This window comes from Natator depressus, chromosome 1 (genome assembly GCF_965152275.1).
Source record: "Natator depressus isolate rNatDep1 chromosome 1, rNatDep2.hap1, whole genome shotgun sequence".
NCBI classification, from domain to species: domain Eukaryota; kingdom Metazoa; phylum Chordata; order Testudines; family Cheloniidae; genus Natator; species Natator depressus.
Window position 1 is genome coordinate 122082577 of NC_134234.1, and position 27659 is coordinate 122110235.

Consider the following 27659-nt stretch of genomic DNA (forward strand, 5'->3'; position numbering starts at 1 on the left):
CACTAACCTGAGGAACTTTTGTTCTTCCTCCTCTCATGAAGCTGGGTGTCACTTGATCTGAGAGTGTGCTGCAGATTCTGACCAATCCCATGGCAGGTAGCATGCTGTGTTTGTTTGCATATGTTTCCTGATGTAGTGTATGAGATTCAGTTCAGTCTTTCACAGGGGAAGACTAGCTGCTAGGAAAGCGGAAATCTTTTTGAAGAAATGAACAGCTGAAATGAAAACCAATGATTTCATAAGAGTAAGTAAAACTAAAATAATCCCTTCCCCCTTGAGAACAAAAGTATAGTGTAACTAAATCAAAGACCTGGAATTATTTGAATATATACACCTCTACCCTGATATAACACGAATTCGGATATAACATGGTAAAGCTGTGCTCTGGGGGGCACGGCTGCGTGCTCTGGCAGAGCAGCGCATCAGCGTGTCTGGCTCTGACACGCTGCTCTGAGCGGCAGGTTCAGGGTGCTGGGCCGGGGCCGAGAGGTTGGATAAGGGGCAGAGGGTCTTGGGGGGCGGTCAGGGGACAGGGAGCAGGAGGGTTGGGTAGGGGGTGCGGTCCTGGGGGTGATTAGGGATGGGGGGTGGTCTCTGGAGGGGACGGTCAGGGGACAAAGAGCAGGGGGGCTTAGATAGGGGGTGGGGTCTTGAGAGGGGTGGTTATGTTATACCAATAAAATAAAAACCAGCAGGATCTTATTAAAGGGGAAAAGGCAAAATGCCACATTTATTGTGAATACAGAAAGAATCATAGTAAGCAGTTATAGCTATAACATTCCATTCAATTTCATATTTATTCACACATTCATTCATACACACACACACACACACACACACACACAGGTTCTGCAAGGTTGTTATCATAGTTACCAGCCTTAGAGTTGCTCATGCCAAGCCACTGGCCAGGTGGCCTGGACATGAGGAGGGAGCAGGGCCTTGTCAGATGCACATCTGATGCCCCTGGAAGTTGGTTTGCAGAATCAGACCCCAAAGTTCTCACTTTCTAGAGTCCATTTTTATAGGAATTTCTTCCTATGCCAGTTTATGGGAATTGCTTCATCATGCTGTTGCTGAATCAATCAGCAGATGGCACATTCCTGACGGCTCTGTGCTGCCAGATGTTATCTTGTTCTTTGGTTCTCCCATTCTTGAGGCTGTTGGGTGGATTCCAGTCTGCCCTCCGGGGGTCCTCTGGTTATTTCCACTTGACGCCTTCTTCAGCCGATGGACACTGGATTCTTAGGCTGGCACCTCCCTGATCATTCAGTTATTATCCACACCAAGCATCCATCCACATACATCCTCTATCTCTATTTTAATCACAATTGTTAACAAAGCGAGATGAATACAACAAAAGGGCGGGGAGTCTCTGGGTGCTGTTTCTGTTGGTACAGAGTATTGCTTTGAGTCTCTCTCTGTGTGAATAGCTGTTGTTACAAAGAATTGCTTTGAGAACAGACTCTGTCTTAGGATGTACTAACACAATTAGCAGCTTGCAAGTTTCTCACAGAGAGGGAGAGAAACAGTACCAAAAAATCAAGAGACCTCTTAATTAGTAATACCCTGGAATTTAAACTATGGGGAATCAAACTCATTTGTGATTTTAATACAGAACTTCTTTAATATGATCCAACAGTTAGGCGTGGGGTTCTGAGGGGTCAGTCAGGGGGCAGGAAGTGACTATTAATAACGGAAATGCTCGAGGCCAAAGCAAGTTCGATAGGTTTCACCTATAACGTGGTAAGATTTTTTGGCTCCCGAGGACTGCATTATATTGGGGTAGAGGTGTACTTCTTTTAAAAGCAATCTGTGAGTTGGATTCTGTATTATTTAGACTGTTTCTAGATGTGGATGCTTTTGCTTGAGTGTTCCAGAGACAATTTAATCTTAAGTGGCAGTTCACTTAGTTTATGTACACATATTTTCCCCAATCACTGCTGTATTAGTTTGTTCCTAAGAGGACTGGTGAATTCACTTTCATTGTTTCTTCAGGAATTCCACAGGTCGAAGCATACAATATATACTTCCAACATACGCTTCCCCGCACCAGTGGAATGCCACACCCTCTTTTTTGGCCTACTGAATTTAGAAGGCAATGAGCTAAAATTATAATACTCTGTATTATATTTTGGTAAGTTTACATTATTTATTAGGTTTTTGGAAATGTATCATGCCTATTACAGATATTTAATACAGATATTAAAATATTAATGAAACTGTCTATTATGTCTATGCAATTGTATACTACCTAGTCACTGGGTTTAATATTTATTATGGTAACATCCACAAAGTGCTTGGTACTGTCCACACCTAGCCTGTCTACTGTCAGACTAGAAATAAGACATTTTTTATCAGTGAGGATAACTAACCATTGGAACAACTTATCTAGCAGTGTGATGGATTCTCCATTGCTTTCTAGTCTTTAAGCAAGACTGGATCTCTTTCTAAAAGACATGCTCTAACTCAAACAGAGCATATGGGCTCAATGCAGAAATTACTGGGTTAGATTCTATGGTCTGTGTTATATAGGAGGGCAGACTAGATTATAATGTCCCTTCTGGCCTTAAAATCTACAGGAAGACATAATGTTTGCCTCAAAATTCCTACAACGGAGGAGGGCTCTGATTCTGCCTTGTGTTGCTCATGGACTGACAAGCTCCTGCACCTGTGCAGAGCTCCCCTGACTTCAGTGGGACTCTGTACTGCTAGACCAGGGATCGGCAACCTTTAGCCGACGGCCCACCAGGGTAAGCTCCCTGGCTGGCTGAGCTGGTTTGTTTACCTGCCGCATCCGCAGGTTCGGCCGATCGCAGCTCCCAATAGCCGCAGTTCGCCGCTCCAGGCCAATGGGGGCTGTGGGAAGTGGCAGTCAGCACATCCTTCAGCCCACGCTGCTTCCCGCAGCCCCCAGGGGGCTTACCCTGGTGGGCCGCATGCCAAAGGTTGCCGATCCCTGTGCTAGACCCTTATGCAGGAATGCAGAATTGGGGTATAAGAAGACAAGCAACAGAGGAAGGGGGGAAGCAAGAAAACATCTACTTAATATTTGTAGGTATTTTTAGGAGCAGAATTTCATTCCATTATTTATAGCAGCTGAATCTCAGTTTCCATCACAAGCCTGACTTTCACAGGCTTGAGAGAGAACTGCATCAAGTCCTCGCTGGCAGTAAGGAGAGTCATTGCCACACAAGGGGTAGCTCCTTAGCTCATGTAAATTGTCATAGCTCTGTTAACTTCCATGGAACTCTGACAATTTCCACCAGCTAAGGAGCTGCCCCTTGGAGTTTTAGCCCTGTGTCAGGGAGGAACACTGAGTGGTGATGTTACAGCATCCTCCTAAAGATCTTAAATGTAAATTGCACAGGCATATTTCATTAGTTTACCTAGCTAATGAGGTTCATTTGGAGGCTGGCCTCAAGTTCAGAGGCTGTGCTCCAACTCTGTGGCATGGCTTGTGTGTGGAAAAAACTTAGCTCAAGAAACGCCTATGAAAAGTGGTGTGGAATCCAAAACAAAGATTTTCAAAAATGGGTGCCTAAAGTTAGGCCCCATAATCATTATATAGGTACCTAAATAAGTGGCCTGATATTCAGGAGTGCTGCACACCTAGGAGCTTCCACTGGCTGTATAGAAAGGGAAAGAGAGAGACTATCCAGTTTCTTGCAAATGTTTAGCATTTAAAAATATTATTTTAAGCTTACATAGCACCTCTGTTCAATATACAGTACACACAGCACCACTGAAATGCAGGTACGCTGGGAAAAAGGGGACCAACCGACTGATGTACAGAACAATAGTGAAGGGGAAAGAAATGGGATCTTTAATTAGCATATCGAGCCTGTGCCCTTGCCTGAAAGGCCACACACAATAAGTTGCATAGTGCCTAGATTATTTACCTCAGAAGGAAAGACTGAGGTGACCCTGCTGGGTTATGAACATGTGGTTCCAAGGAAGATAACGATACCAAACTTAAACTTTAGAGACCATTAAGCCACCTCCTCCAGCTTAGTAGTAAATTGGCTCCTTTTCCAGAGTATAGGGGTCTCAGCCAAAGCTTACTGAAGTTAATGGGAGCCTTTCCACTGACTTCAGTGCGCTTGACATCAGGCCCTAGGACCACAGCTCATCAGGCAGACCAAATGTAAGTTATACAATAGGAGCACGGATCACTCAAACTATTTATAATGTACAAAATACTTCAACTCTTTTCAGAACATCCTGTGAGAACCCAATGTTGCAAATAATGGAAGCCACTTCGGAAAGGTCCATTCATCTGTGCCATGAAAATGGTGATTGGATGTCACATCTGCCAGAAAATCTCTGGGATGTTCCTCTCCATAACTTATCCCTTCCAGGTAAATATTAACTTTCTTCTGTAGATACTGATCTTGTTGTCAAAACATTTAAGCATCAGATGCTTGGAGTACCAACAGTGTGGTCAGCGCTTGTGCAATAGAAGAAAATACCATTTCTTTTCCAAGGAGCTAATAGTCTAAATAGATTGAGTGGGAGTAACTGAAGATGCTATCTGTTGGATCAGATGTAAACCAAGATCCTGATCACTTATGATTATTAATGATTGCATGACTCTTTTTACAAGAGTCACCAGGGTAGTCCTGCTGTGCTGGTGAATTAGTGGGAGTGATTACTCTCTGGGACAGATTTATTAGTCTGATTACGTAAGAACAGTTATACTGGGTCAGACCAAAGGTTCAACTAGCCCAGTATTGTGTCTTCTGACAGTGGCCAATGGCAGATGCTTCAAAAGGAATGAAAAGAACAGGTAATTATCAAGTGATCCATCCCCGGTTGTCCAGTCCTAACCTCTGGCAGTCAGAGGCGTAGGGACACCCAGAGAATGGGATTGCATCCCTGACAGTCTTGACTAATAGCCACTGATGGATATCCTCCATGAATTTATCTAATTCTTTTTTTTGAACCTAGTTATACTTTTCACAACATCCCCTGGCAATGAGTTCCACAGGTTGACTGTATGTTGTGTGAAGAAGTACTTCCTTTAGTTTGTTTTACACCTGCTGCCCATTCATTTCATTGGGTGACCCCTGGTTCTTGTATTATGTGAAGGAGTAAATAACACTTTCTTATTCACTTTCTTCATACCATTCACAATTTTATAAATCTCTATCATATCCCCTCTTAGTTGCCTCTTTTCCAAGCTGAATAGTCCCAGTTTTTTAACTCTCTCCTCATATGGAAGCTGTTCCAGACCCCTAATCATTTTTGTTGCCCTTCTCTGTATCTTTTCCAAGTCTAATCTCTTTTTTGAGATGGGGAGACCAGAACTGCACACAGTACTCAAGGTGTGGGTGTATGATGGATTTATACAGTAGCATTAGATATTTTAGGTCTTATTAGCTATCCCTTTTCTAATGGTTCCTAACATTCTGTTCACTTTTTTTACTGCTGCTGCACATTGAGCAGATGTTTTCAGAGAACTATCCACAGTGACTCCAAGATCTTTTTTGAGTGGGAACAATTAATTTAGAACCCATCATTTTGTATGTATAGTTGGGATTACGGTTCCCAGAATACATTACTTTGCATTTATCAACATTGAATTTCATCTGCCATTTTATTGCCCAGTCACCCAGTTTTATGAGATCCCTTTGATCTTTGCAGTCTGCTTTGGACTTAACTATCTTGAGTAGTTTGTATCATCTGCAACTTGCCACCTCATCCCTTTTTCCAGATAATTTATTAATTTGTTGAGCAGCACTTGTGTAACTACAGATCCCTCGGGGACACTGCTATTTATCTCTCTCCATTCTGAAAACGGACAATTTATTCCTACCACTACCCTTTGTTTTCTGTCTTTTAACCAGTTATTGATCCATGAGAGGACTTTCCCTTTTATCCTATGACTGCTTACTTTGCTTAAGAGTCTTTGGTAAGAGACCTTGTCAAAGGCTTTCTGATGATCAATTTACTGGTTTGGTGGATAGGGGGAATGCAGTGGACATAATATACCTGGACTTCAGCAAGACTTTTGACACAGTCCAACATGACATTCTGATAAGTAGGATGGAGAAATGTGGGCTCAGCGAAACTACCATTAAGTGGATACATAATTGATCAATAACTGCAATTGATCAATCAACTGCAATTGATCAATAACTGCAAACAATGAGTAACTATTAATGGAATGACGTCAGATTGGAAGGAGGTCTTGAGTGGAGTTCCACAGGATCAGGGATTGCAAACACTTTGGAGGATAGAGCTAAAATTCAGAGGGATCTTGATAAATTGGAGAACTGGGCTATAGACAACAAAATGAAATTTAACAAAGACAAATGTAAGGTGCTACATTTAGGAAAGAAAAACCAAAAGCACAAATACAGAATGGGGGATAGCTGGCTTGGCAGCAGCACTGCTGAGAATGATCTGTGTAGTTGTGGTGGATCACAACCTCAACATGAATCAACAGTGCGATGCTGTTGCAAAACATGCAAATGCAATTTTAGGTTGCTTTAACAGAGGTACAGCATGCAAATCATGAGAGGTGTTAGTACCGCTCTATTCAGCACAAGTTAGGCCTCAGCTGGAGTACTGTGTCCAATTTTGGTCACCAATGTATAGAAAGGATGTAGAGAAACTGGAAAGGATCCAGAGATGAGTGACAAAGATGATCAAAGGAATCAAGCCATATGGAATGCAAGCCATATGGGCAAAGGCTGAAGGAACTGGGTATGTTTAGTTTGGAATAGAGGAGATTAATGGGGGACATGATAACAGTCTTCAAATACTTGAAAGGCAGGCAAGGGGTTCAAACTACAGCATAGCAGATTCAGATTAAATGTCAGGAAAAACTTCCTAACTGTAAGAACAGTAGGACAATGGAACAGACTGCCTTGGGAGGTTGTGGAAGCTCCTTCACAGGAGGTTTTCAAAAGGAGGCTGGATAGCCATTTGTCTTGGACACAACAAATCCTGCATCTTGGCAGGGGGTTAGACTAGATGACCGTTGCAGTCCCTTCTAACCCTATGATTCCATGATTTTATGATTCTAAGTCCACATACCCTATATTCATTGGATCATCCTTGTCCACATGTTTATTGACCCCCTCAAAGAATTCTAGTAGATTGGTGAAGCATGATTTCCCTTTACTAAAACCATGTTGACTCTTCCCCAATATATTGTGTTCATCTACGTGTCTGATAATTCTTTACTTTATTATAGTTTCAACCAATTTGTCTTGTACTGAAGTTAGGCTTACTGGCCTGTAATTGCCAGGATTGCCTCTGTAGACTTTTTAAAAAATTGGTGTCACATTAGCTATCCTCCAGTTGTCTGAAGCTGATTTAAGTGATAGGTTATACACCACAGTTAGTAGTTCTGCAATTTCATATTTGAGTTCCTTCAGAACTCTTGGGCGAATACTACCTTGTCCTGGTGACTTATTACTCTTTAATTTATCAGTTTGTTCCAGTAATGATAAGCAGCTATTATATAACACTGTGACAGGTTTCAATCGGTCCACCGAGCCCCTAGGGGGCGATGGAGAGCTATGGTCCCACAGGCAGGCCTTAGTCACACCTTTTGGGCACTGGGGAATTAGCGGAAAAGGTGTGCCGGCATGAGTCTGCAGCGTGCCCCTCCGGCGGGGGGGGGGGGGGGGCGGCACGAGTCTGCAGCGCGCCCCTCCGGTGGGGGGTGGGGCACGAGTCTGCAGCACGCCCCTCGGGCAGGTTGGCCAGGGTAGGGGAACGCAGGCCCACCCAACTCCACTGCGTTCCAGCCCAGGGCCCTGACAGTGGCGGGAGGCGAAGGTCCCGCCGCGGGGTCAGCGGGGGGGGCCATCCGCGCCCGCTGACCAAACACACCCACCCCACGGTGCAGTTCTGCCCCTGGGCTACTTCCTACCCGGTCTCTCAAGCGGGCCTCTCCGGTCCCTCCAGCTCGTCCAGGTATTCAGCTGCTGGCAGCTCCAGCTCCCCCTCTGTGTCGGGCTCATGCTGCCCCGGGTTACAGCCTGGCCCCTCCAGGTCCTCCGGGTACTCAGCGGCTGGCAGTCCTGGTCGCCACAGGCTTCCTCCCGGTCAGGTTCCTCCTGGCCCAGGGCCTCCCCTGGGTCAGCAGCAGGGTCTGGAGGGAGCAGCCTGTGTCTGTCTCCCTCCCCGGTGCTCTCTTCACTGGGCAAAGGGCCCCGCCCTTTGTAATTCCTGTCCCACCCCTCCCCTTCCGGGGATTGGCATAAATTTGGTCTGGCCCTGCCCACTCAGGCTGAGAGGATGGCTCTTTACCCTGGCTCCCTACAAACACTTTTCAGTAGATTTCAAAGGAGATCAGTATAATCCCCATTTTACAGATGGGGAAACTGAGGCAGGTGAGGTGACTTGCCCAAGCTCACCCAGCAGGCCAGTGGCAGAGCTGGGAATAGAATTCAGCTTTCCTGAGTCCCAGTCCAGTGCTCTATCCATTAGGCCACACTGCTTCCCTTATTAGGATGTATTTTAAATGACTATATTGGTTTAGCCCACAGGCAATAGTTTGAAAAAATATGCAGGAAGGCAAAGAATGACTCAAGACAAGCTGCCTCTCAGCAAACACTGGAGGGCTGTTACGGAAGAATGCCAGAGCTATTAGCTTTGAAGATTTTGCCTCCTCTCCAGCTAATCTACAAAACTGGCTTGAGGCAAGACTGGAAAAGGCCTGTGAACACAGGAGCTCAAAAAAATTGTGGCAGGTTTAAAAAGAATGCTCTCTGTCTTTTGAGAAGAGGGACGTTGTTTGGGAGAACCAGACTGAGCCACACGATACCCTGATGGGGGTGTCTGAGACACACAATACCCTGCCAAGGTTACCCTTAGGGATAGAAAGCCATTAGGTAACATAGACATGCAGTAGTCTGTTTGTTTTCAAATCCTTTTTCTTTAAATCTTTTGTTCCTACTGTTAAAATAAACAATACATTGGTTTTAAGAAAGCTGTCTGATCACTGCATGGCACTGGTCACAGATGCTCAAAGTTCATCTGAGCAGGTGACAAACCCACTCAGACTTTCTGGGAAAGCAACGCTGATATACAGGGTCCTATATCCCAGACCTCAGTAAGACTGGAAGAATTGTGGAATTCCACCCCAGGAGAGGTAAATGCATAAGGCCAGACTCCTGAGGGGCTGCTCTCACAGAGACCATTAAGGGGACACAGGTTCAGTTAGCCTTGTAACCTTGACACATTCTCCCAGTATTGCCAATCCCCAGCATTTAAAAATCATAAATCAGGCCCCCAAATCATGAGATTTAAAAAATAATAAATTTGGGATATTTTTATTAGCCTTTTGGTTTTTGAGCTTTAAGGGTCACATTTTTCATGTTTTTCTCCATGACTGTGATGGCTAAAAACATTTTTTTTTTTTTTGTAAACAAAAGTTGAAATTCTCAAATAATCATGGAACTCCAGGAGCTGAGCCTCTAAGAAAAACACCAAATATCATGAGACTCATGATGAGAGTTGGCAACACAGTCCTTCTACATTTCATTTGGATATAGTATGCTTCACTGCCGCCATTAACTGCACTCAGCAACACTGCAGAACAGTTTAAGAGTTGCAACTTTTTACCAGAGAGGTGGTTAGGTGAAGAGATTTCAGTATATTTTGTATTGATGCTGGTTTGCCAGTGATAGTGTGAGAATGTTAAGGGGTGACTTGATTACAGTCTGTAAGTATCTACATGGGGAATAAATATTTAATAATGGGCTCTTCAGTCAAGCAGAAAAAGGTATAACACAATCCACTGGAAATAAGGCATACATTTTTAACTGTGAGAGTAATTCAGCATTGGAACAATTTACCCAAGGTGGTATTAGATTCTACATCACTGACAATTTTTAAATCAGGATGGGATGTTTTTCTAAAAGATCTGCTGTAGGAATTATTTTAGGGAAATTCTATGGCCTGTGTTAGAAAGGGGATCAGACTAGATAATCATAATGGTCCCTTCTGGCCTTGAAATCTATGAACTTGTACTGACAAAATATGACTACGTCCACACTAGGAGTTGCACTGATTTAACTATTTTGGTAATAGGGTTGGCCTTGACTAGCTACATCAAGACAAAAATGGCAGTGCCTTTTCTCCATTAGGATTTTACATTGAGATAGTGATCTCAAATTAACTATCTTGTGTAAAAACACATCTGTTTTGCAGTGAATACATATGCCTTTTGCCAATACACACTTATGTTTTGGGGGTAGGTTGGGAGTTGGAAGGTTAGGTGTGCATATGTAATATTATTTTCTATTGTGTAATACAAAGGAAAATGGTATTTGAGGTATTAACAAACAATTGAAACAAACTTAACCTTTGTTTTTATTCTACAGGGAGCCATGACACTATGACTTACTGTTTAGATAAAAACTCTGATATAAGTGTCAATGAATCAAAGCTGTTGCAGCTGATAGATAAATTTATGCCCTGCATCATACATCCTATTATTATGAAGTGGTCTATAACACAGGTAACCAATTATCTAATGTTCTCAAACTTGAATTAATTGTCTTGTCTGAAGTTTGTTACATAGTGTTGAATGTTTGTACTTTTTTCAATCCAATTAAGGAATACATTGGTGCCTAGATATGTGAATAACATTTTGGGGCAAATTCTAAATACCATAGGTAGAGATGTAAGATAAAAACATTCTGTAAATACCAAATTTCTGTTTATGGGGAAGATAATTTTGGTGGGAGAGCCTGATATTTTAGGGATAGAGGATTCATAAATAAAGATAATAGTTAAAGGGACACTGTTAACTAAAACCCCCCACATACTGCTTTCTAATCTGAATTAGTTAAGAACATAAGAATGACCATACTGTGTCAGAACAATGGCCCATCTAGCCCAGTATCCTGTATTCCAACAGTGGCCAATGCCAGGTGCTTCAGAGGGAGTGAACAGAACAGGCAGTCACCAAGTGATCCATCCCTGTAATCCAATCCTAGCTTCTGGCAATCAGAGCATACGGGGTTGCATCCCTGACCATCTTGCCTAATAGCCATTGATAGACCTATCCTCCAGGAATGTATCTAGTTCTTTTTAGAACCACATTATAGTTTGGCCTTCACAACATCCCCTAGCACTGAGGTCCACAGCTTCTGACAGTCTTGACTAATAGCCACTGATGGATATCCTCCATGAATTTATCTAATTCTTTTTTGAACCCAGTTATACTTTTTACAACATCCCCTGGCAATGAGTTCCACAGGTTGACTGTATGAAGAAGTACTTCCTTTTGTTTGTTTTAAACCTGCTGCCTATTAATTTCATCAGGTAACTCCTGGTTCTTGTGTTATGTGAAGGAGTAAATAACACTTCCTTATTCACTTTCTCCACACCAGTAATAATTTTATAGACTTATATCATATCCCCTCATAGTTGTCTCTTTTCCAAGCTGAACAGTCCCAGTCTTTTCAATCTCTCCTCATATGGAAGCTGTTCTACACTCCTAACCATTTTTGTTGCCCTTCTCTGTACCTTTTCTAATTTTAATATATCTTTTTTGAGATGGGGCAACCAGAATTGCATGCAGTATTCAAGGTGTGGGCATACAAGGGATTTATATAGTGGCATTATATTTTCTGTCTTATTAGCTATCCCTTTTCTAATGATTCCTAATATTCCGTTAGCTTTTTGACCGTGGCTGCACATTGAGCAGATATTTTCAGAGAACTATCCACAATATCTCCAAGATCTCTTTCTTGAGAGGGAACAGCTAATTTAGGCCCCATCATTTTGTATAATTGGGATAATGTTTTCCAATGTGCATTGCTTTGCATTGATCAACACGGAATTTCAGCTACCATTTTATTGCCCAGTCACCAAGTTTTGTGAGATCTCTTTGTAACTCTTTGCAATCCGCTCTGGACTTAACTATCTTGAATAATTTTGTACCATCTTCAAATTTTGCCACCTTCCTGTTTACCTGTTTTTCAAGCTCATTTATGAATATGTTGAATAGGACTGGTCCTAGCACAGACCCTTGGGGGACACCACTATTTACATTTCTCTGTTCTGAAAAATGACCCACCCTTTGTTTTCTGCCTTTTTACCATTTACTGATCCATGAGAAGACCTTCCTTCTTATCCCATGACTACTTAGTTAGATAGGTACAACTTTTATTATAGGTAAGGCCTCTATCTAGATCAAAATATATGTGTTTTTTTAGGACTTTCACCCCAGAAAGCCACATTCACCAACTGTCTTAGCAGAGTGATTAGGACAGGGCTATGGGAAAGAGTACACAAGGCCTCCGTTTGTAGGAATTCAGAAACTGATTCAGCCTTCTTAAAGACTTTAATATTATAAATAAATACATAAAATAAAAATCCAGTATCCATGGGATTATTATTTCTGTTGAGGGAACATGATCAGGGAGCTCCCTAAAGAAAATCTCTGTGAAGTCTTTGATCTGAGGAAAATGAATGCAGACATTTTAAGTTGCTGATCCTGCAACCTTTTCTCAAACAAGGAGTCCAGATGACTTCAATAGGAGTATTATTGAACTCAGAACTCAGTATGAATCAGAACTGCTCATGTGTAGGGGTTGAAGAGTTGGTTCCTAATCCTTTATTATGTAGACAATTTAAAGTCCTTTTTAAAAGATCTTAAACTAATCTGTGTTTAGTGTCCACTTCATAAGGAAATAAAAACCCTTAATGTCAGATATTTCTGTAACTTCAGAGCAAACAACCAGCACCACACACACAACTTTCAGCATCATTTTAAAGGTGAAAGACATAATAGATTTTGTAATCCTAAAAATATGATAAATAAGATCGGACAATTTTATAAGCTTCTTTAGATTTCCTAAAATAAAGGAACACATGTCCCTTGCAAAAATTTACGATTCTTTTGTTGTTTTTAACCATTCAGGTACTAAATGTGTCAGAACAACTGGATGCCGGGATTAGATATTTGGATTTTAGGATTGCTCACAAGCCTAATGACCCTTCTGTGAATTTGTACTTTGTGCACATGGTGTACACAACGGCTGTAGTAGAGGTACTGTTCTTAAATCTGGAACATTCAGAAAGGGGTGCTGCTAATTTTTTTTTAAAGAACCAACAACTACTTCTGAGTAAGAACTGCTTTGGGTGGGGAACACTGACCCTAAGATTTTCTCAACAGGTTATTCTTTCTTCAGTAACATGGGAACTTCAAAATAAGAAATTAAATACACTGCAGGGTTGATTGTTGGAGCTGAAATTCCTGTGAGTTGGAATTATCTTCCACCGTTCTCTGCAAACAAATGATTGCCATTTTCCAGGCTGTGTTTTGTGATGGTCCCAGTATCTCATCTTGAGCCAGCCCATCATTCTGTGATGTGGGCACAAAGTGACCACTTTGAGAAATAAGTGACAGAAAAATAAGATGGGATTTAAAGTGTAATATAGGTAAAATATTTTTCAGGAAAAATGTAGTTAATGAAAAGATAATGACTCAGTCTTTTGGTCTTAAAATGTCACATATTGATTGGTGTATTCCTTTATTGGCTCGCATAGGGCCTGGCCATGCTGTTAGTTGCATGTGACTTCAATGAGATGTAAGTGTCAGCAACTAATGGGAGGTCTGTCTTGTTATAGCAAGACTATGGGAGTTAGGGGACCTGGGTTCTATCCCTGATTTTACCACGGACTCACTCTTTGACCTTGAACTAGTCCAGAAAAATGGGGATTCTACTTTCCACCTTTGAGATCCTCGGATGAAAGACACTGAAGATGCAAAGCCACTATATACCTTATATACATTGGTGTATAAGGTGGAGAACCCCACAGGTGGCATAAATCAGCATAGCTCCACTGAAGAAAAATCCAAAGGATGGCTTTCCAGCCACTATGAAACTTCCTGCAGAATGTCCCATATTGTCATTCATGATAAAGCTATGCTGATTTGTACCAGCTGAGGGTCTGGCCTATCATAAAAATTAGTTTATGATTTATTTAATTCTCCCTTACCATCAGACAGGCTTTTCTAAGTTGATTTGACTTAATTTTTGTAGGATATTCTGTGGGAAATTTTGAAGTGGTTGCAGGCCCATCCTCAGGAGGTCGTTATCCTTGCCTACAGGAATTTTGTTGGATTGACCAAGGAACTTCATCATCATCTTATCTCCTGCATAAAAAAGATCTTTCATTCTAAACTGTGTCCAAAAGAGGTAAGTGCAGACATAATTTCTTTTAGAATGATACAGTAGTTGTTTGATTTGTTCCGAGTCCTTATATGGTTTACGTTATCATTATGTCCTTTAAAACTATGGAAACACGCACCTGTCCTATTATAAACAACATAAGTGGAGGTCAGTTATTAGAGAGTTATCACATAAGTGATGTCATAATGTGGAGTGGCCCTCTAAGGGAACTGACTCAGCTCCACCTGTGCTGTGTCATCCAATCCCAAGTAATGGGTTTGGACTTGGGCTTGTGATTGGGTCAGGTGACCAGGCATCACATGATGGTATCCCAGGAGCAGGGCTTCCTATAAGAATGAGCCTGCTCTGTCAGAGAGAGGAAGACCAGGGGAATATTCTAGAGAAGCCCAGAGTTTGAGTGGTCTTAACAGAGCTTCCCTGCCCAGAAAGGGCAAGCGGAGAGAGGGCTGTGGCTTTCAGCCCTGACACAAGGGTAACTGAAGAGAGAGACTGTGGGGAGGCTCCTGACCCATGGTCAGAGAGGACTGGGGAGGGCCTTTCCATATCATCCAGATGGAAAGACCTGGCTGGAGCTAACTGGCGGGAGAGTAGAAGCCTTAAGCAGAAGAGGCTTGGGGATACACTGGGCAGCAGGACCTGGGTTTGGGACAAAGAACTGTGGAGTCCAGCAAGGCACTGAAGAAACTACAGAGTTGGGGAAAGACTTATTTTGATTTAATTTGACATTTAAATGTGCTGTCTTAATAAACCAGAACCCAAGAAGGGGTGTTTATTTGACTTGCATGAGAGCTGGGGGGACAGTTACTGGAAAGCCGCAGAAGGGGAAACTGTGGCAAGAATTAGCTGAAGGTTTAGGGTGTTAGCCTAGGGGCTTGGGAGACCTGGGTTCAATTTCCTGCTGAGCTACAGATTTCTGGTGTGACCTTAGGCAAATCACTTAGGCCCAGAGCCACAAAAGTACTTAGGCACCTAACCCCCAGATTTAGGAGCTTAAGTCCCAGATTTAGGATCCACTGGGATCTACAAAACTCCCACTCAGGGCCAATCTAACCCTGTAGGTGCCTTAACTCAAGTCTCACTCCACACTGACATTTCCTCTGCAAAAATTCCCTTGGCACCTATGCTTCTGCCTGTGGGCATGGGGCTGCAATGCACATGCCAGGTGTCCAGATGCTTGTCTCCTGCCTAAGCCCCAAGATGATCCACAATCCAGGGCCCCATCTGGTAAGCATGCTCAGACCAGGGGTGCCATTTGAGGGTGGCAGAGGGGAGCGGGACTGGGAGCCCCCCGAATTTCGTACAGGAGATGTGGAAGTTCCTAGGTGGAGCTCTTAACTACAGCACAGCGTTAGTGTGAAATGTAAGTTCTGCAAAGGAGAGGTGCCCCTGAGGCAGGGAGTCAGTATTTTGTTTACAAACAGAGGCAGAGTGATTAAGATAAGAAAGGGCTGGTGATTAAATTAAGGTTTCAGAGTAACAGCCGTGTTAGTCTGTATTCGCAAAAAGAAAAGGAGTACTTGTGGCACCTTAGAGACTAACCAATTTATTTGAGCATAAGCTTTCGTGAGCTACAGCTCACTTCATCGGATGCCCACAGTATGAGGCGCAAGAATACCAAGATGAGAGCAGCCCTGACAGTTGAGAAGCGAGTGGCAATAGCCCTGTGGAAGCTTGCAATGCCAGACAGCTACCGGTCAGTCGGGAATCAATTTGGAGTGGGCAAATCTACTGTGGGGGCTGCTGTGATGCAAGTAGCCCACGCAATCAAAGATCTGCTAATATCAAGGGTAGTGACCCTGGCAAAAGTAGGACACATGCAGAAGCCCTGCCCCCTCAATGGCCCCACTCCTGTCCCTCCTCTTCCCCCAAGCCCCTGCCCCCCCCGCTCCTCCTCTTCCCCCCAAGACCCTGCTCCCTGGCTACGCCAGAAGCCATAGCCGGGCCATGGTAAGAGCCATTCAGGGAGCCTGGGCTGCTGTGAGGAGCCCCGGACCCTCCAGTTGTGCTGGGCTATGACATCCATCCCAACCTCCAGGGATTGTTTGCTGGAGTCTCAGAGAACTGGCCACCTTGGTTTTTTTCCCATCTATCAGAGTCCCCTTTTTTTTGCAGCATGTAGCAGAGAGAGGCTGGTCTGCTGGATAGGGAGTTAGCCCTGAGGGACCTGGGATCTACTCCCCCGCCCCCCATGGACTTCCTGTCTAACCTCAGGCCAGAGCCTTACGGACAGAATTTCAAAACCTTTTAGGGACCCAAAGATGCAGCTTGGCATCTAGTGGGGTTTACAAAGCCCCTAACCTTCTAGGCACTTTTGAAAATCCTACTAGATGACTAAATACCTTTGAAAATCTGGCCTTTGGTCTGTGTGCGCCTCATGGCCCCATCTGTACAATGGGGATAACAGCACTGCTCTACCTCACTGAGGGGCTGTGAGGAGAAATAGTTTAGTACCTTGTGAGGCGGATACTACAGTGACAGGACCACATAAGTACCACAGGTAGAGTGGGAACCTCTCTATATCACTGCTAGCCCTTCCCTTGGTTTTGGCCCCTTCTTTCACCTTCTTTTCATCTTTTCACCTCCCCCCCCAATCTCTCCCTTTTTCTGAATGTAACCTTGGCTAAGAGGGCTTGGCTGTACTTTTTCTGAGTCCCTTATGTTCCCTCTAAAACAACTCCCCCCCCCCCCCACCACCACCACCCGGATTCCTGTTTTACAGGCTAGACTTCCAGATACTTAATTTAATCAAAAAGAAAAGGAGTACTGAGGCGCAAGAGTTCTCAGGGCAGGGGAAAGCAAGTCACAAAGTTCCATGAAAGTGCCCTTACGCATGGGAAAATTTCGCAGCCACTAAGAATCGTCCCAGATCTGCAACACTATGCAGTCCCACCAGTCTGTGCTTGTTTCCCGAGCCCAGAATCGGTGTTCCACCGCATGAACCTGCCCCATTAGCACCATGATGCCCACATTGCCAGGGCCCATGCTTTGAGAGAAGTTTGTGTCCATGTCCTCATCACTCTCGTCACCGCGCTGAGGTTGCCTACTCGCCCGGTTTCGCTTTACCAGGTTCTGGTGCTGCATATACTGCTGGATAATGCGTGTGGTGTTTAATGTGCTCCTAATTGCCAAAGTGATCTGAGCGGGCTCCATGCTTGCCGTGGTATGGCGTCTGCACAGAAAAAAGGCGCAGAACGATTGTCTGCCGTTGCTCTGATGGAGGGAGGGGCGACTGACGACAAGGCTTACAGGGTTGGCTTACAGGGAATTAAGATCAACAAAGGGGGTGGCTTTGCGAGAAACAGAATGGCCCCCTCAAGGATAGAACTCAAAACTGGGTTTAGCAGGCCATTGATTTCACAGAGGGAGGGAGGAGCAAATGAATACAAAACAAATCTGGTCTATTTCTTGTTTTGATCCACTTCATCTATCTTTATACATCTTGCTGGCAGCAGACTGTGCAGTACGACCGCTAGCCATCGTCATCTCCTCAGCAGAAGACGGTGCAGTATGACTGATGGCCATCATCTTCTGCTGGCTGCAGATTAAAAGACAGTGCACTGCCGGTAGGACTGAATCGCCATGAAACGAAACTTAAAAGGGAAATGACTTGGCTGAATCACTCCCATGTTTGCCCAGGCGCCCTTGACCTCATTGAGGTCAGTTAAAAGAGCACCCTGGACTATGTTCGCGACGGCTACCAGTCATACTGCACTGTCTGCTGCCAAAAGGCAATAAACTGCTGCTGTGTAGCAATGCAGTACCGTGTCTGCCAGCACCCAGGAGACATATGGTGACGGTTAGCTGAGCGGGCTCCATGCTTGTCGTGGTATGGCGTCTGCACAGGTAACTCAGGAAAAAAGGCACGAAACAATTGTCTGCTCTTGCTTTCAAGGAGAGAGGGAGGGAAGGGGGGCCTGATGATATGTACCCAGAACCACTCGCGACAATGTTTTAGCCCCATCAGGCATTGGGATTTCTACCCAGAATTCAAATGGGCGGTGGAGACTGTGGGAACTGTGGGATAGCTACCCGCAGTGCAACGCCCCGGAAGTCAATGGTTGCCTCGGTACTGTGGACACACTCCGCCGACTACATGCACTTAGAGCATTTGTGTGGGGACACACACAATTGACTGTATAAAAACCTTTTCTACAAAACCGACTTATATAAATTCAACCTAATTTTATAGTGTAGACATACCCTTAGAAACACTATACCCTTAATTTCCCCAATATTAATTTCTCCCTACTGTTACTCGCACCTTCTTGTCAAGTGTCTGTAATGGGCCACTCTCATTACCACTTCAAAAGTTATGTTTCCTCCCTTGGTATCCTGCTGTTAATTGATTTATCTTATTAGACTGACCTCACACTTGGTAAAGCAACCCCCATCCTTTGATGTATTTATACCTGCTCCTGTATTTTCACTCCATGCATCTGATGAAGTGGGTTCTAACCAACGAAAGCTTATGCCCAAATAAATTTGTTTGTCTCTAAGGTGCCACAAGGACTCCTCGTTATTTTTATGAAGAGTGTATCATTTCTCTGTTACTTTCTGTAGGTTAGATAAATTTCTGGAGGACTCTTTTTTTGGTTTTCTCCTAGTTCAGTTCAATTTTTTGCAACATAGGCTGCATCTATACTAGCAAACTTTATAGCTGTAATTCTCCACCATTGCTACCACTAGCAGAACTGCATTTTGCTATGGCTAGAAGTTTGCAAATGTGGACAAGGCCATATAGTATATAAATACAGATTTTAAAATATACACTTTTCACTTTTCCTCTCCCCTCCCTTCATGCCTAAAATGGCCCCCTGTAAAATCTCTTGTACTGCAGTCCAGTAAAGGCTACCTAAAATGTTTGGTAATTAGGTGAACTTTGTAATTTTACCTGTGAATTATACTGGCACCTGATAGATTGATTCACACCTGGTTCCACTGATGTCATTCAGAACAATTCACTCCCCTAGCGTGCCTAGTCAGAGTGATGATGTTAAATGGACTTTTAAGGTAGTGCTGGGAACGTCTGTGGAGTGGTTTTTTTTAGTGTACTGTTAGTGCTAGTGCTCTCCTGACAACTCTGTGGCCTGAAAGCTCTCTGATAGAATTGATACATAAAGTGATCACTCTGCTTACAATGTGTATGATAAACACCCATTTTTTCATGGTCTATGTGTATATAAATCTCCTCACTGTATTTTCCACTTTATGCAGCCGATGAAGTGAGCTGTAGCTCACGAAAGCTTATGCTCAAATAGATTGGTTAGTCTCTAAGGTGCCACAAGTCCTCCTGTTCTTTTAGCAGCAATACAGGCTTCCTCACACTGCTCCACCAATGTATGTCAGCTGTGTTCCAGAGGGACAGTTAGGGGATGAGACAGTAGTCTGGTCTGTCTTTTTGATCCTGGACCTCTCTGCTGCAACTGCCAACAAGGCACTAATTAGTGCTAGTGTTTTTTGTGATGTGGGCTTCTCCACTAGGGAATGGACTGGGACCACCTACTGACTTCACACAACAGCCAGCAGATGGTAATGACTTTCTCTATTGAACTTAGGCTGGATTCGACCTGCTAACCTAGAGGTGAGAGAGGCTTGCCATCCTACTACCATTCCTTTGAACCCTCCAGCCCTCCCGAAAGGGCTTGATTTAATAATCAGAAATTGTTTAATGATTAAATTCTAAGAGTTAAAATTTTCAGGGTTTTTTTTAAACCAGCTACAAGGTACAAGAGCTTTGAGCAGTTAAACAATTAACATTTCAAAGAGGCACATGAACAGTGAGATTTCTCTGGGGCCATGAGGGCTACAGGATAATGATGACCCTGTTTACTATTTGAATTAAGTCTTTGAAGTTACTGTACGTAGTGGTAACCATTCAAGATTACCATTTCAAAGAGGTTTGTTCAGTAGAGTTAAAATAGAACAATTCTGGGGAAAATTAGATAATCCTGAATATTCAAGGTCTCAACTGAATAACTGAAGACCTGAGTGACATTGTTTTATTGTTTCCTCGAAGCACTCTTTGACATAAAGGTCTGGATTAACAGAACCAATATTAGAGGGGGTAATGGAATAGATTACTTGTGTTCAGAATGGTCAGCCAGAGTGGGATGAATTAAACTGCCCTCACCACAAAAGGAATTTTTGATACAAAAGAATAAAGGGACTAAGATCATGGTGGGGCTATCATACTGTGCTGTAGCTTTCAGTGCTAGATTCTTGCTTCTACCACTTATGCTGCTGAACCTGATATGTTGCCAGCCCTTAGTTCTGGTAAAATGGTATAAAACTCCTTTTAGTTCTATTGGAGGGGAAGATTTCAAAAATCTGGACTATGGTGCCAGGATTGGGATGAGTGACCAAGGTAATTATAGCAGGTGTGGCATTTGATCTCCACCTGGCTTTAAAATTACACATTTCTTTAGTCCCCCCATCCCCCCTCCAGCCCCCCAAAAAACAAAACCAAAAAAACCCACAACGGATTCTCTCCCCCTTCCCATTTCAGTGACGGAGCAACAGGGGAGGTATTCCCTTTCTTTGTGAAGAGCTGGAGAGAGAAGTATGGAGATGGGAAGGTGTTTTCCTTGCTCTGCCCACCTGCCCTACCACACTGAAGTTGCTTCAGGGAAGAGCAGGAATGGACTAAGTTGCAAACAGTGGCAGATCAGGGAGAGAGTAGAAGAATGACACTCTCTAAGCATTCAGGGCTCTTAGCATAGCAGTCTGACGTGCATGTGCAGTAGAGCCATGAAAACAGACACAGGCTAAATAGCCTTTGGGAATAAGAAATGAGGTAAACATTACTTAAAGAACATGGATGGTTCACATCTAGTCTATCAAGGAATCAGAGAGGGGGCCAATACATTGAAACTATCTCTAAGTAAATGTGACTTTTAGGTTTCAAATTACATCCCTTATTGCCTGAAGCATCTCACAAATCATCTTGTTCTTAAGGATAGGTGAACTGGTTCTGATTCATAGGCACTGGAGATTGAGATGATGGGGACTGAGAGAGAAGGGAAGAAGAGAGTCAGGCTGGTGACGGGGGTTGTCCCTTGACAGGTCCAGGTGGACTGTCTGGTGAAGGGGTGCTTCCTTCAGGGCTCTGGGAGGGGGATGTTTTCGTTGCTTGCCAACCCTTCTCCCCACTCTTGGAGTACTTCTAGCACCCTTGTCTAGAGCTGGTGTGTGTTTGTGGAAGGCATTAGGGGAACTGTAGGTGGTTTCCTGTTAGACAGGAAGAAGGAGAACTTGTAATGTGTGCCCTAACTAGAACTGCCCTAAAGACAGAGACTTCTCAAGTTATTATTACCATCACAGAGCTCTCTCAGACCGAAGCACCTTCTAATTCACCTGGTGCCTGCCCTCTATGTTGGCAGGTGTAGCAGCATTGTCAGAACTGAGCCTGCATCTATTTCATTTTAGAGCAAGTTCATGCCTTAGCATTTGAACTTTTAAAGAGTTGCCCAGGAGTTAGTCCTCCAGTTCCTGTTAACTTTAACAGCAGGACTGTCATTCCTTTCAGGTGGTTCCAACGTTACGGAACATGTGGACATGTGGTTACCAGGTTATCATCTCCTATGAGGATGTGACTGAAGTAATGAAGCACCATGAACTATGGCCTGCAATTCCATATTGGTGGGGAAACAAGACTACAGCTCAGGATCTTATCCAGTATCTGGAACAAATGAAACAGAATGGGCGCCCAGGTACCTACCACATCTCTCTTACAGGAACTAGGAACATACCCAGGAACAAGAAATGAGTAGAAACCCCAAACTACTTATTGCCAACCTATACATTTGGGCCTGATCCACAAAGGTACTTAAGTGCCTAAATTCCAGTTTTAGGCTTCATGGTGACCCACAAAACTCCTGCTGAACCTTGAAGGTGCCTTAATTTCAGCCTCTGGCCATGTGCCCTGCTGCCTCTCTCTAGGCATCTGGATGCTTATCTTGCATATGAGGCCCAATCTGGCAGGCGTGTTCTGAGGTTGCCTACCGGAGCAGGTCCCACTTAAAATCTTGCTGGTGGTGGGGCTTTATAACTTTTAGCCCAGTGGTCAGAACACTCACCTGGGATGTGGGAGATCCAGCTTTAATTTCCCCATTTCTGCCAGAGAGGGAGAAAGGGGACCCCTGTTCAAATCCTGTGTCTCAGCAGGGAGCTCTAATGACTGGGCTATGGGATATTCTGAAGAAGGGTGCCCTCAATCTCTCCTGTTGAAGCTGTTCCACTGTGGGTAAAGTGAGAGCGACGGGAGCAGGGGGATTGAACCCTGGGTCTCCCATGTGGGTGCCCTAACCACCAGGTCACAGAATCATTCTCACTCTTGCATTCGCTCTCTCTGGCCCAATGACTGTTCTAAACAGGGGATTTAGAGGGGGGTTCTGAACAGTCATTGGGCTAGACCAGAGAGAGTGAAAATGACTCTAGCCGGGTGCTTAGGATACTCATCTGGGAGACCCAGGATCAAGCTCCCCTGTTCTAATCACTCTTTTGTTATTCAGCAGCCCCACATCAGAATATCCCATAGCTCAGTGATTAGAGCCCTCTCCTGAAGTTTGGGATCTCCCTGTTCAAATTCTTTCACCCCCTCAGAGAGAAGGGGAATTGAATCTGGGACTCCCACATCTCAAGTGAGTACCCTAACCACTAGGCCAGAAGTTAAAAGGTGCCCCCTTCTCTTTGTGGAGAGAGGCAGATTCCTAACTCAGTCTCATCAGAAGCAACATAGACACCTAATCCCCCTGACTCCACGAGAGGGATTCCCATTCGTGGAAGGCTAGCAGAGATAGGCACTGAAATCCAGGCTGCAGGGAGGGACTGATATCTGTCAGAGCGAGGGGGCTTAGGATACACCCCTTTCATCAGCATCTCCTTTAGCTAGCTTAGATGGCTCCCTGCGTAGTGTGCTGGCTTTTTGGATCACATTGTAAGGTGCCTGTCTCTCCCCATGCATTGTATTGGGACGCTAGGTGCATAACTCAGGCTTTGTGGATCCCATTGCTATTTTCTAGGTGCCTAAAAGTTAGGTGTTGCTGGGCACAGCATCACAGTGCCTAAGTCCCTTATAGATCTGGGCCTTAATGTCCTACTTGTTACACTATATGCAGTAGCTGTTACCTTGCTTTAAATGTCCATGATACTGAATGGGTGTGATACTCCGTGGCTGGTTAGATCAGCGTGAAGTTCATTTTCCCTTATGATGATGTCTCCAAAAATGGATCAGCTCTCTGCTTCTTTTACATATCAGCTATTTGCTTAAAGTTGTGACATGAACCTTAATTCTGGGAAGGAAACTAAGGGTATGTCTATACTACCCACCAGATCGGCGGGCAGCGATCGATCCAGCAGGGGTCGATTTATCGCGTCTAGTCTAGATGTGATAAATCGACCCCTGAGCACTCTCCTGTCGACTCCTGTACTCCAGCGCCTTGAGAGGCGCAGGCAGAGTCGACGGGGGAGCGGCAGCAGTTGACTCACCACAGTGAAGACACCGCGGTGTGTAGGTCTAAGTACGTCGACTTCAGCTACGTTATTCACATAGCTGAAGTTGCGTAACTTAGATCGATTCCCCCAGCTAGTGTAGACCAGGCCTAAGGCGGGGAAAAAACTGAAACATGGGTGACTTGTATTAAAAGACAGGAGGGGTTTTCACTGACTTTTGAAACCCATTATAAAGTAAACTATCTTTTCTCAGACACAGCTCACATCTAAAACTAGCCCTGAGAAGTTGGTTTCACTTTGTAATTGTCCATGGCTACCCACATGTAAACATGATGGCGATCGGCTAACCACATCCCTGTTTCAGAGTAGCAGCTGTGTTAGTCTGTATCCGCAAAAAGAAAAGGAGTACTTGTGGCACCTTAGAGACTAACACATTTATTTGAGCATAAGCTTTCGTGAGCTACAGCTCACTTCATCGGATGCATCATCCAAAATGCACATCCCTGTGACATTGAAACTCCTCATCACTTTTCGCTGCAAACCCACAAGCCTCCACCAGCACCACTGACAGTAAAAAGTGAAACCTGTAAGCACTTGAACAGTTCTAACATTTTTCAAGAAGCAGGCAGCGATGCACTTGTGTGTGCAAGCCAGTGCATTACCACTAACAAAAAGAAAGAGGCCTTTCATGTTTGTAAGTGTAGCAGTGAGTAAATTAAGTGAATATATATTGAAGCTTAAACACTTCCTTTGATGTTAGTGAGAGTAGCATAAATGAGTGATTAACATACAGTGATGGAAGAATTGTGACAGCTTGACTTTATGCTTTGGCGTGTCACAGGAGTGCTGCGGCCTCAACAGAGATGTGTTTTATCTATCCAATTGATCTCTACACATTAAGATGTATCTAAAGCATTGGGGGGGGGGGTAAAGGGGAGAGAGAGCTATTGTATACCTGCCCCTCTTTCCCCCTCCCTACTGCCTTCCACATTCTTTCTTTTCTCATTTTTTGCATTCCACGTAATTAATGGGGTTTAAAAGCCTCAACCCCCCTTCTGCATCAATCTGCTTCTCCTCCCTGTTAGTGATGTACTACTTTCATGGAAATTGCCTCCAAATGGATACCTTTCCTTTAGAGTTGGGCATTATGCCATATATTATGGGGACAATTAACCATTAAAGAACAGTTACCACTTGTTATATGCCTCAACTTGTACACCCTCTGTACTGATACAGCTGTAAAAGGAGCCATGTCAGCCCTTCATTTTCTTCCTCGAATAGAGATGCAGGGATAGTGAGTGATGCCTGGGGGGAACAATGGGACATATTATGCAACTGATATTTACAGGGGACTCCTCAATGAAGCCATTGCTTGTTAGCCTATAGAAGTTGAGGCAACTCTTATGGGGAAACCAATGACTGGATCTTGCCACAGATATTGTGCAGTACTGTTCATAAAAAGAAATTGCCAAATCAAGGCACAGTATGGCCCTATATTGATATAGGGAACTCCAATTACTGTTAAGTGACCTAGGTTTCACCTTTATGAAAATTTTCCTTGATTGATGGAGACTAGCAAGCAGGGAACATTTTCTTACCGGATGAGTAAATTAAGTGACTATATATTGAAGCATGTGAGCCTGAGTTAGGTTAACTGGTTTTAATTGCTCCGTATCTGCATAGCGTAGCTTGCAACTCTAAGAGAAGGTGAGCTGTTGAGACAACTCCAGTTACTGGAAAGGTATCTAATTTTCTGGGGGAAGCTCCTCTGCTAATTATTCCAGAGAAAACACTAGATGTAGGGCTGAGTCAATGCTCAGTAATAACAGATACCAATTTAATGTTTCTTTTTTTTGTTTGTTTCAGACAGTTTCTTTGTTGCAGGGATTAACCTTACTGAAGACTTAGAGTACATTCTGGCACATCCATTTGGATCCTTGAAGAAAATGACCCTTTCTAGCTTTCCACACTTGAAACTCTGGATAAAGCAACAGTATCCAGGACCAAAGAGCAACTGTATCAACATCATTGCTGGAGACTTCATAGAAAATGATGATTTTGTGAATGATGTGATAGAACTTAACAAAAAAATCATCCCTCTATTACATTACCGTGGTAATGAGACTGAATTAAAGGATGTTTTGTAACTTTCAGCTTCATAACCTTGGTATTGAGTAGCTTTTAATCAGCTCTCACATGGAGGGCCTTTTTCCTGGTTCAGATACATCGTATGTGTATATAAATTGGGTTTCTTCCTCCCAGGGATGTTTTGAAGATTCATTAGTTGATGCTTTCTCACCAAAGTCAGATTTTAAAATACACAATGCTTATGGCAAGCAAAACTTCCTATAACTAGGGGAGGGAGAAGAGCAAGAAGGCCTCTCCTTAAGTTCTCTAGAACCCTTGCCACGTAGGTGTAATTTAGCTGGGAAGAGCATAAATATTGCAGTAACAAAACTTTTAGAAAATAAATTTGTTTACTGTTGATTTTTTCCTTTAAATATATTCTTAATGCAAATAATTTAGTTATTTCAATGAAAAATTTTTAGGTATGGATTTAAATATTTGTGTGTGTGTGTGTGTGTGTTTGCAACCTGAACATCTCGGTTTGTGCACCAGACAGTGCAACTGACTAGTTTGTTTTCATGGGCCAAGGTGAGTGAAATGTTAAAAGTACACAACATAATTAGCAAACAGAAAATTAGATTTTTAGAATACATTGTTTTGATAATCTAAGGCATTATTACTATGCCTATAAGTAAATTTATCAAAACTGACAAAAAGAAAAGCAATACTTGTAGCACCTTAGAGACTAACAAATTTATTTGAGCATAAGCTAGAGCTCACTTCATCAGATGTAGCTCACGAAAGCTTATGCTCAGATAAATTGGTTAGTCTCTAAGGTGCCACAAGTACTCCTTTTCTTTTTGAGAATACAGACTAACACGGCTGCTACTCCAAAAGTGACAGTGTTCTTAAAGAATCTTGGCATTATTCTGGAAAATGTCAAGTTGGTCATCAGGTGGGCATTTTGGCAGGAAATGGCAATACTGTACCCAAGAGGGTGCTGAATTGATCCTTTAGTGTCTGTCTTACAACCTGGTAAGTTTATTATCACACTGTTCATCAGCAGTCTCTATGCTAATACACTACTGTTTACTACATATTCCTCAGGCCTGATATTGCCCCCATTTTATAGTCATGCCAATTCTGACTTCAAGATAGCACAACTGGGCCCTCTGAGCAGATTTTTGCCCATTTAGCTTGAAATGTCTTCAATGAAGGGGCTGTTATGTAGCCCCCAGTAAAATACAAGCAAGATTTTTAAAAATGTTTTTCACACTTTAATTTAACTATAATACACTATGGACTAAAGTTTACTTTAATTTACACTGATATAAATCTAGATTATCTTCAGTAGAGTTCCAAGTTGGTAGGACCTGAAGTGACCATCTGGGACATCAAGTCAAGTCCCCTACTACTGTAGGCAACCCTTTCATAAATGTATCACACTCATTTTAAAACTAGTTGTTTCCCCCACTACCCCAGCGAAAGATTGTTCCAGAACCTCACTCCTTTGATGGTTAGAAATCTTCCAACTTAGATTATGCTTTAGATTAATATTTATATATCTGAAAACAGACTTCCCCCCTCTTACTTACCCAATATCTGCTTTAGTTGCTATTTTGTTATCTAGACTTACTTGTACATTGCAAGTCATGGGTTTTATGCCATGCACTGATTGTTAATACTATTTTTGTGTTTTAATTTTTGGATAAACTAGGTGCATTTTTATTGATCATGAAAGTGAGGACCAAGTATCATTGGCAAGAGCCAGGAACAGAGGAGGCAGGTTTGTATAAGCTTCACTGTGTAGCTCCATCAGTATACCTCACTCTTTAGATGCACAACACACTTTTTATGCCAGTGGTGGGTTCTTAAGATGAACAAACATCCACTAGGGCCAAGACTGATCTCAAATGTTATCTGACCCCAAATCATATTTGAGTTCCAGAAATAAATGGCAAGGAAATTGCTTCC

At 43.2% G+C, this 27659-nt stretch overlaps 1 protein-coding gene across 1 annotated transcript; it reads left to right on the forward strand.

The window, feature by feature from the left end:
• The first annotated feature begins 188 nt into the window (after positions 1-188).
• PLCXD1 (phosphatidylinositol specific phospholipase C X domain containing 1) lies at positions 189-26171 on the forward strand. Its single transcript, XM_074965986.1, has 8 exons — positions 189-244; positions 1996-2134; positions 4216-4358; positions 10344-10480; positions 12893-13021; positions 14019-14174; positions 21694-21877; positions 25485-26171. Exons 3-8 carry the CDS (start codon positions 4235-4237, stop codon positions 25763-25765), a joined length of 1011 nt encoding a protein of 336 aa, XP_074822087.1. The 5' UTR covers positions 189-244; positions 1996-2134; positions 4216-4234; the 3' UTR covers positions 25766-26171.
• The last annotated feature ends 1488 nt before the right edge of the window (positions 26172-27659 follow it).

Coding starts and splice junctions, on each gene's coding strand:
- PLCXD1 (XM_074965986.1), top strand. CDS start 4,235: ATGTTGCAAATAATGGAAGCCACTTCGGAAAGGTCCATTCATCTGTGC. Junction 13,022..14,018: donor ACACAACGGCTGTAGTAGAG/GTACTGTTCTTA, acceptor TAATTTTTGTAG/GATATTCTGTGGGAAATTTT. Junction 14,175..21,693: donor CTAAACTGTGTCCAAAAGAG/GTAAGTGCAGAC, acceptor CATTCCTTTCAG/GTGGTTCCAACGTTACGGAA.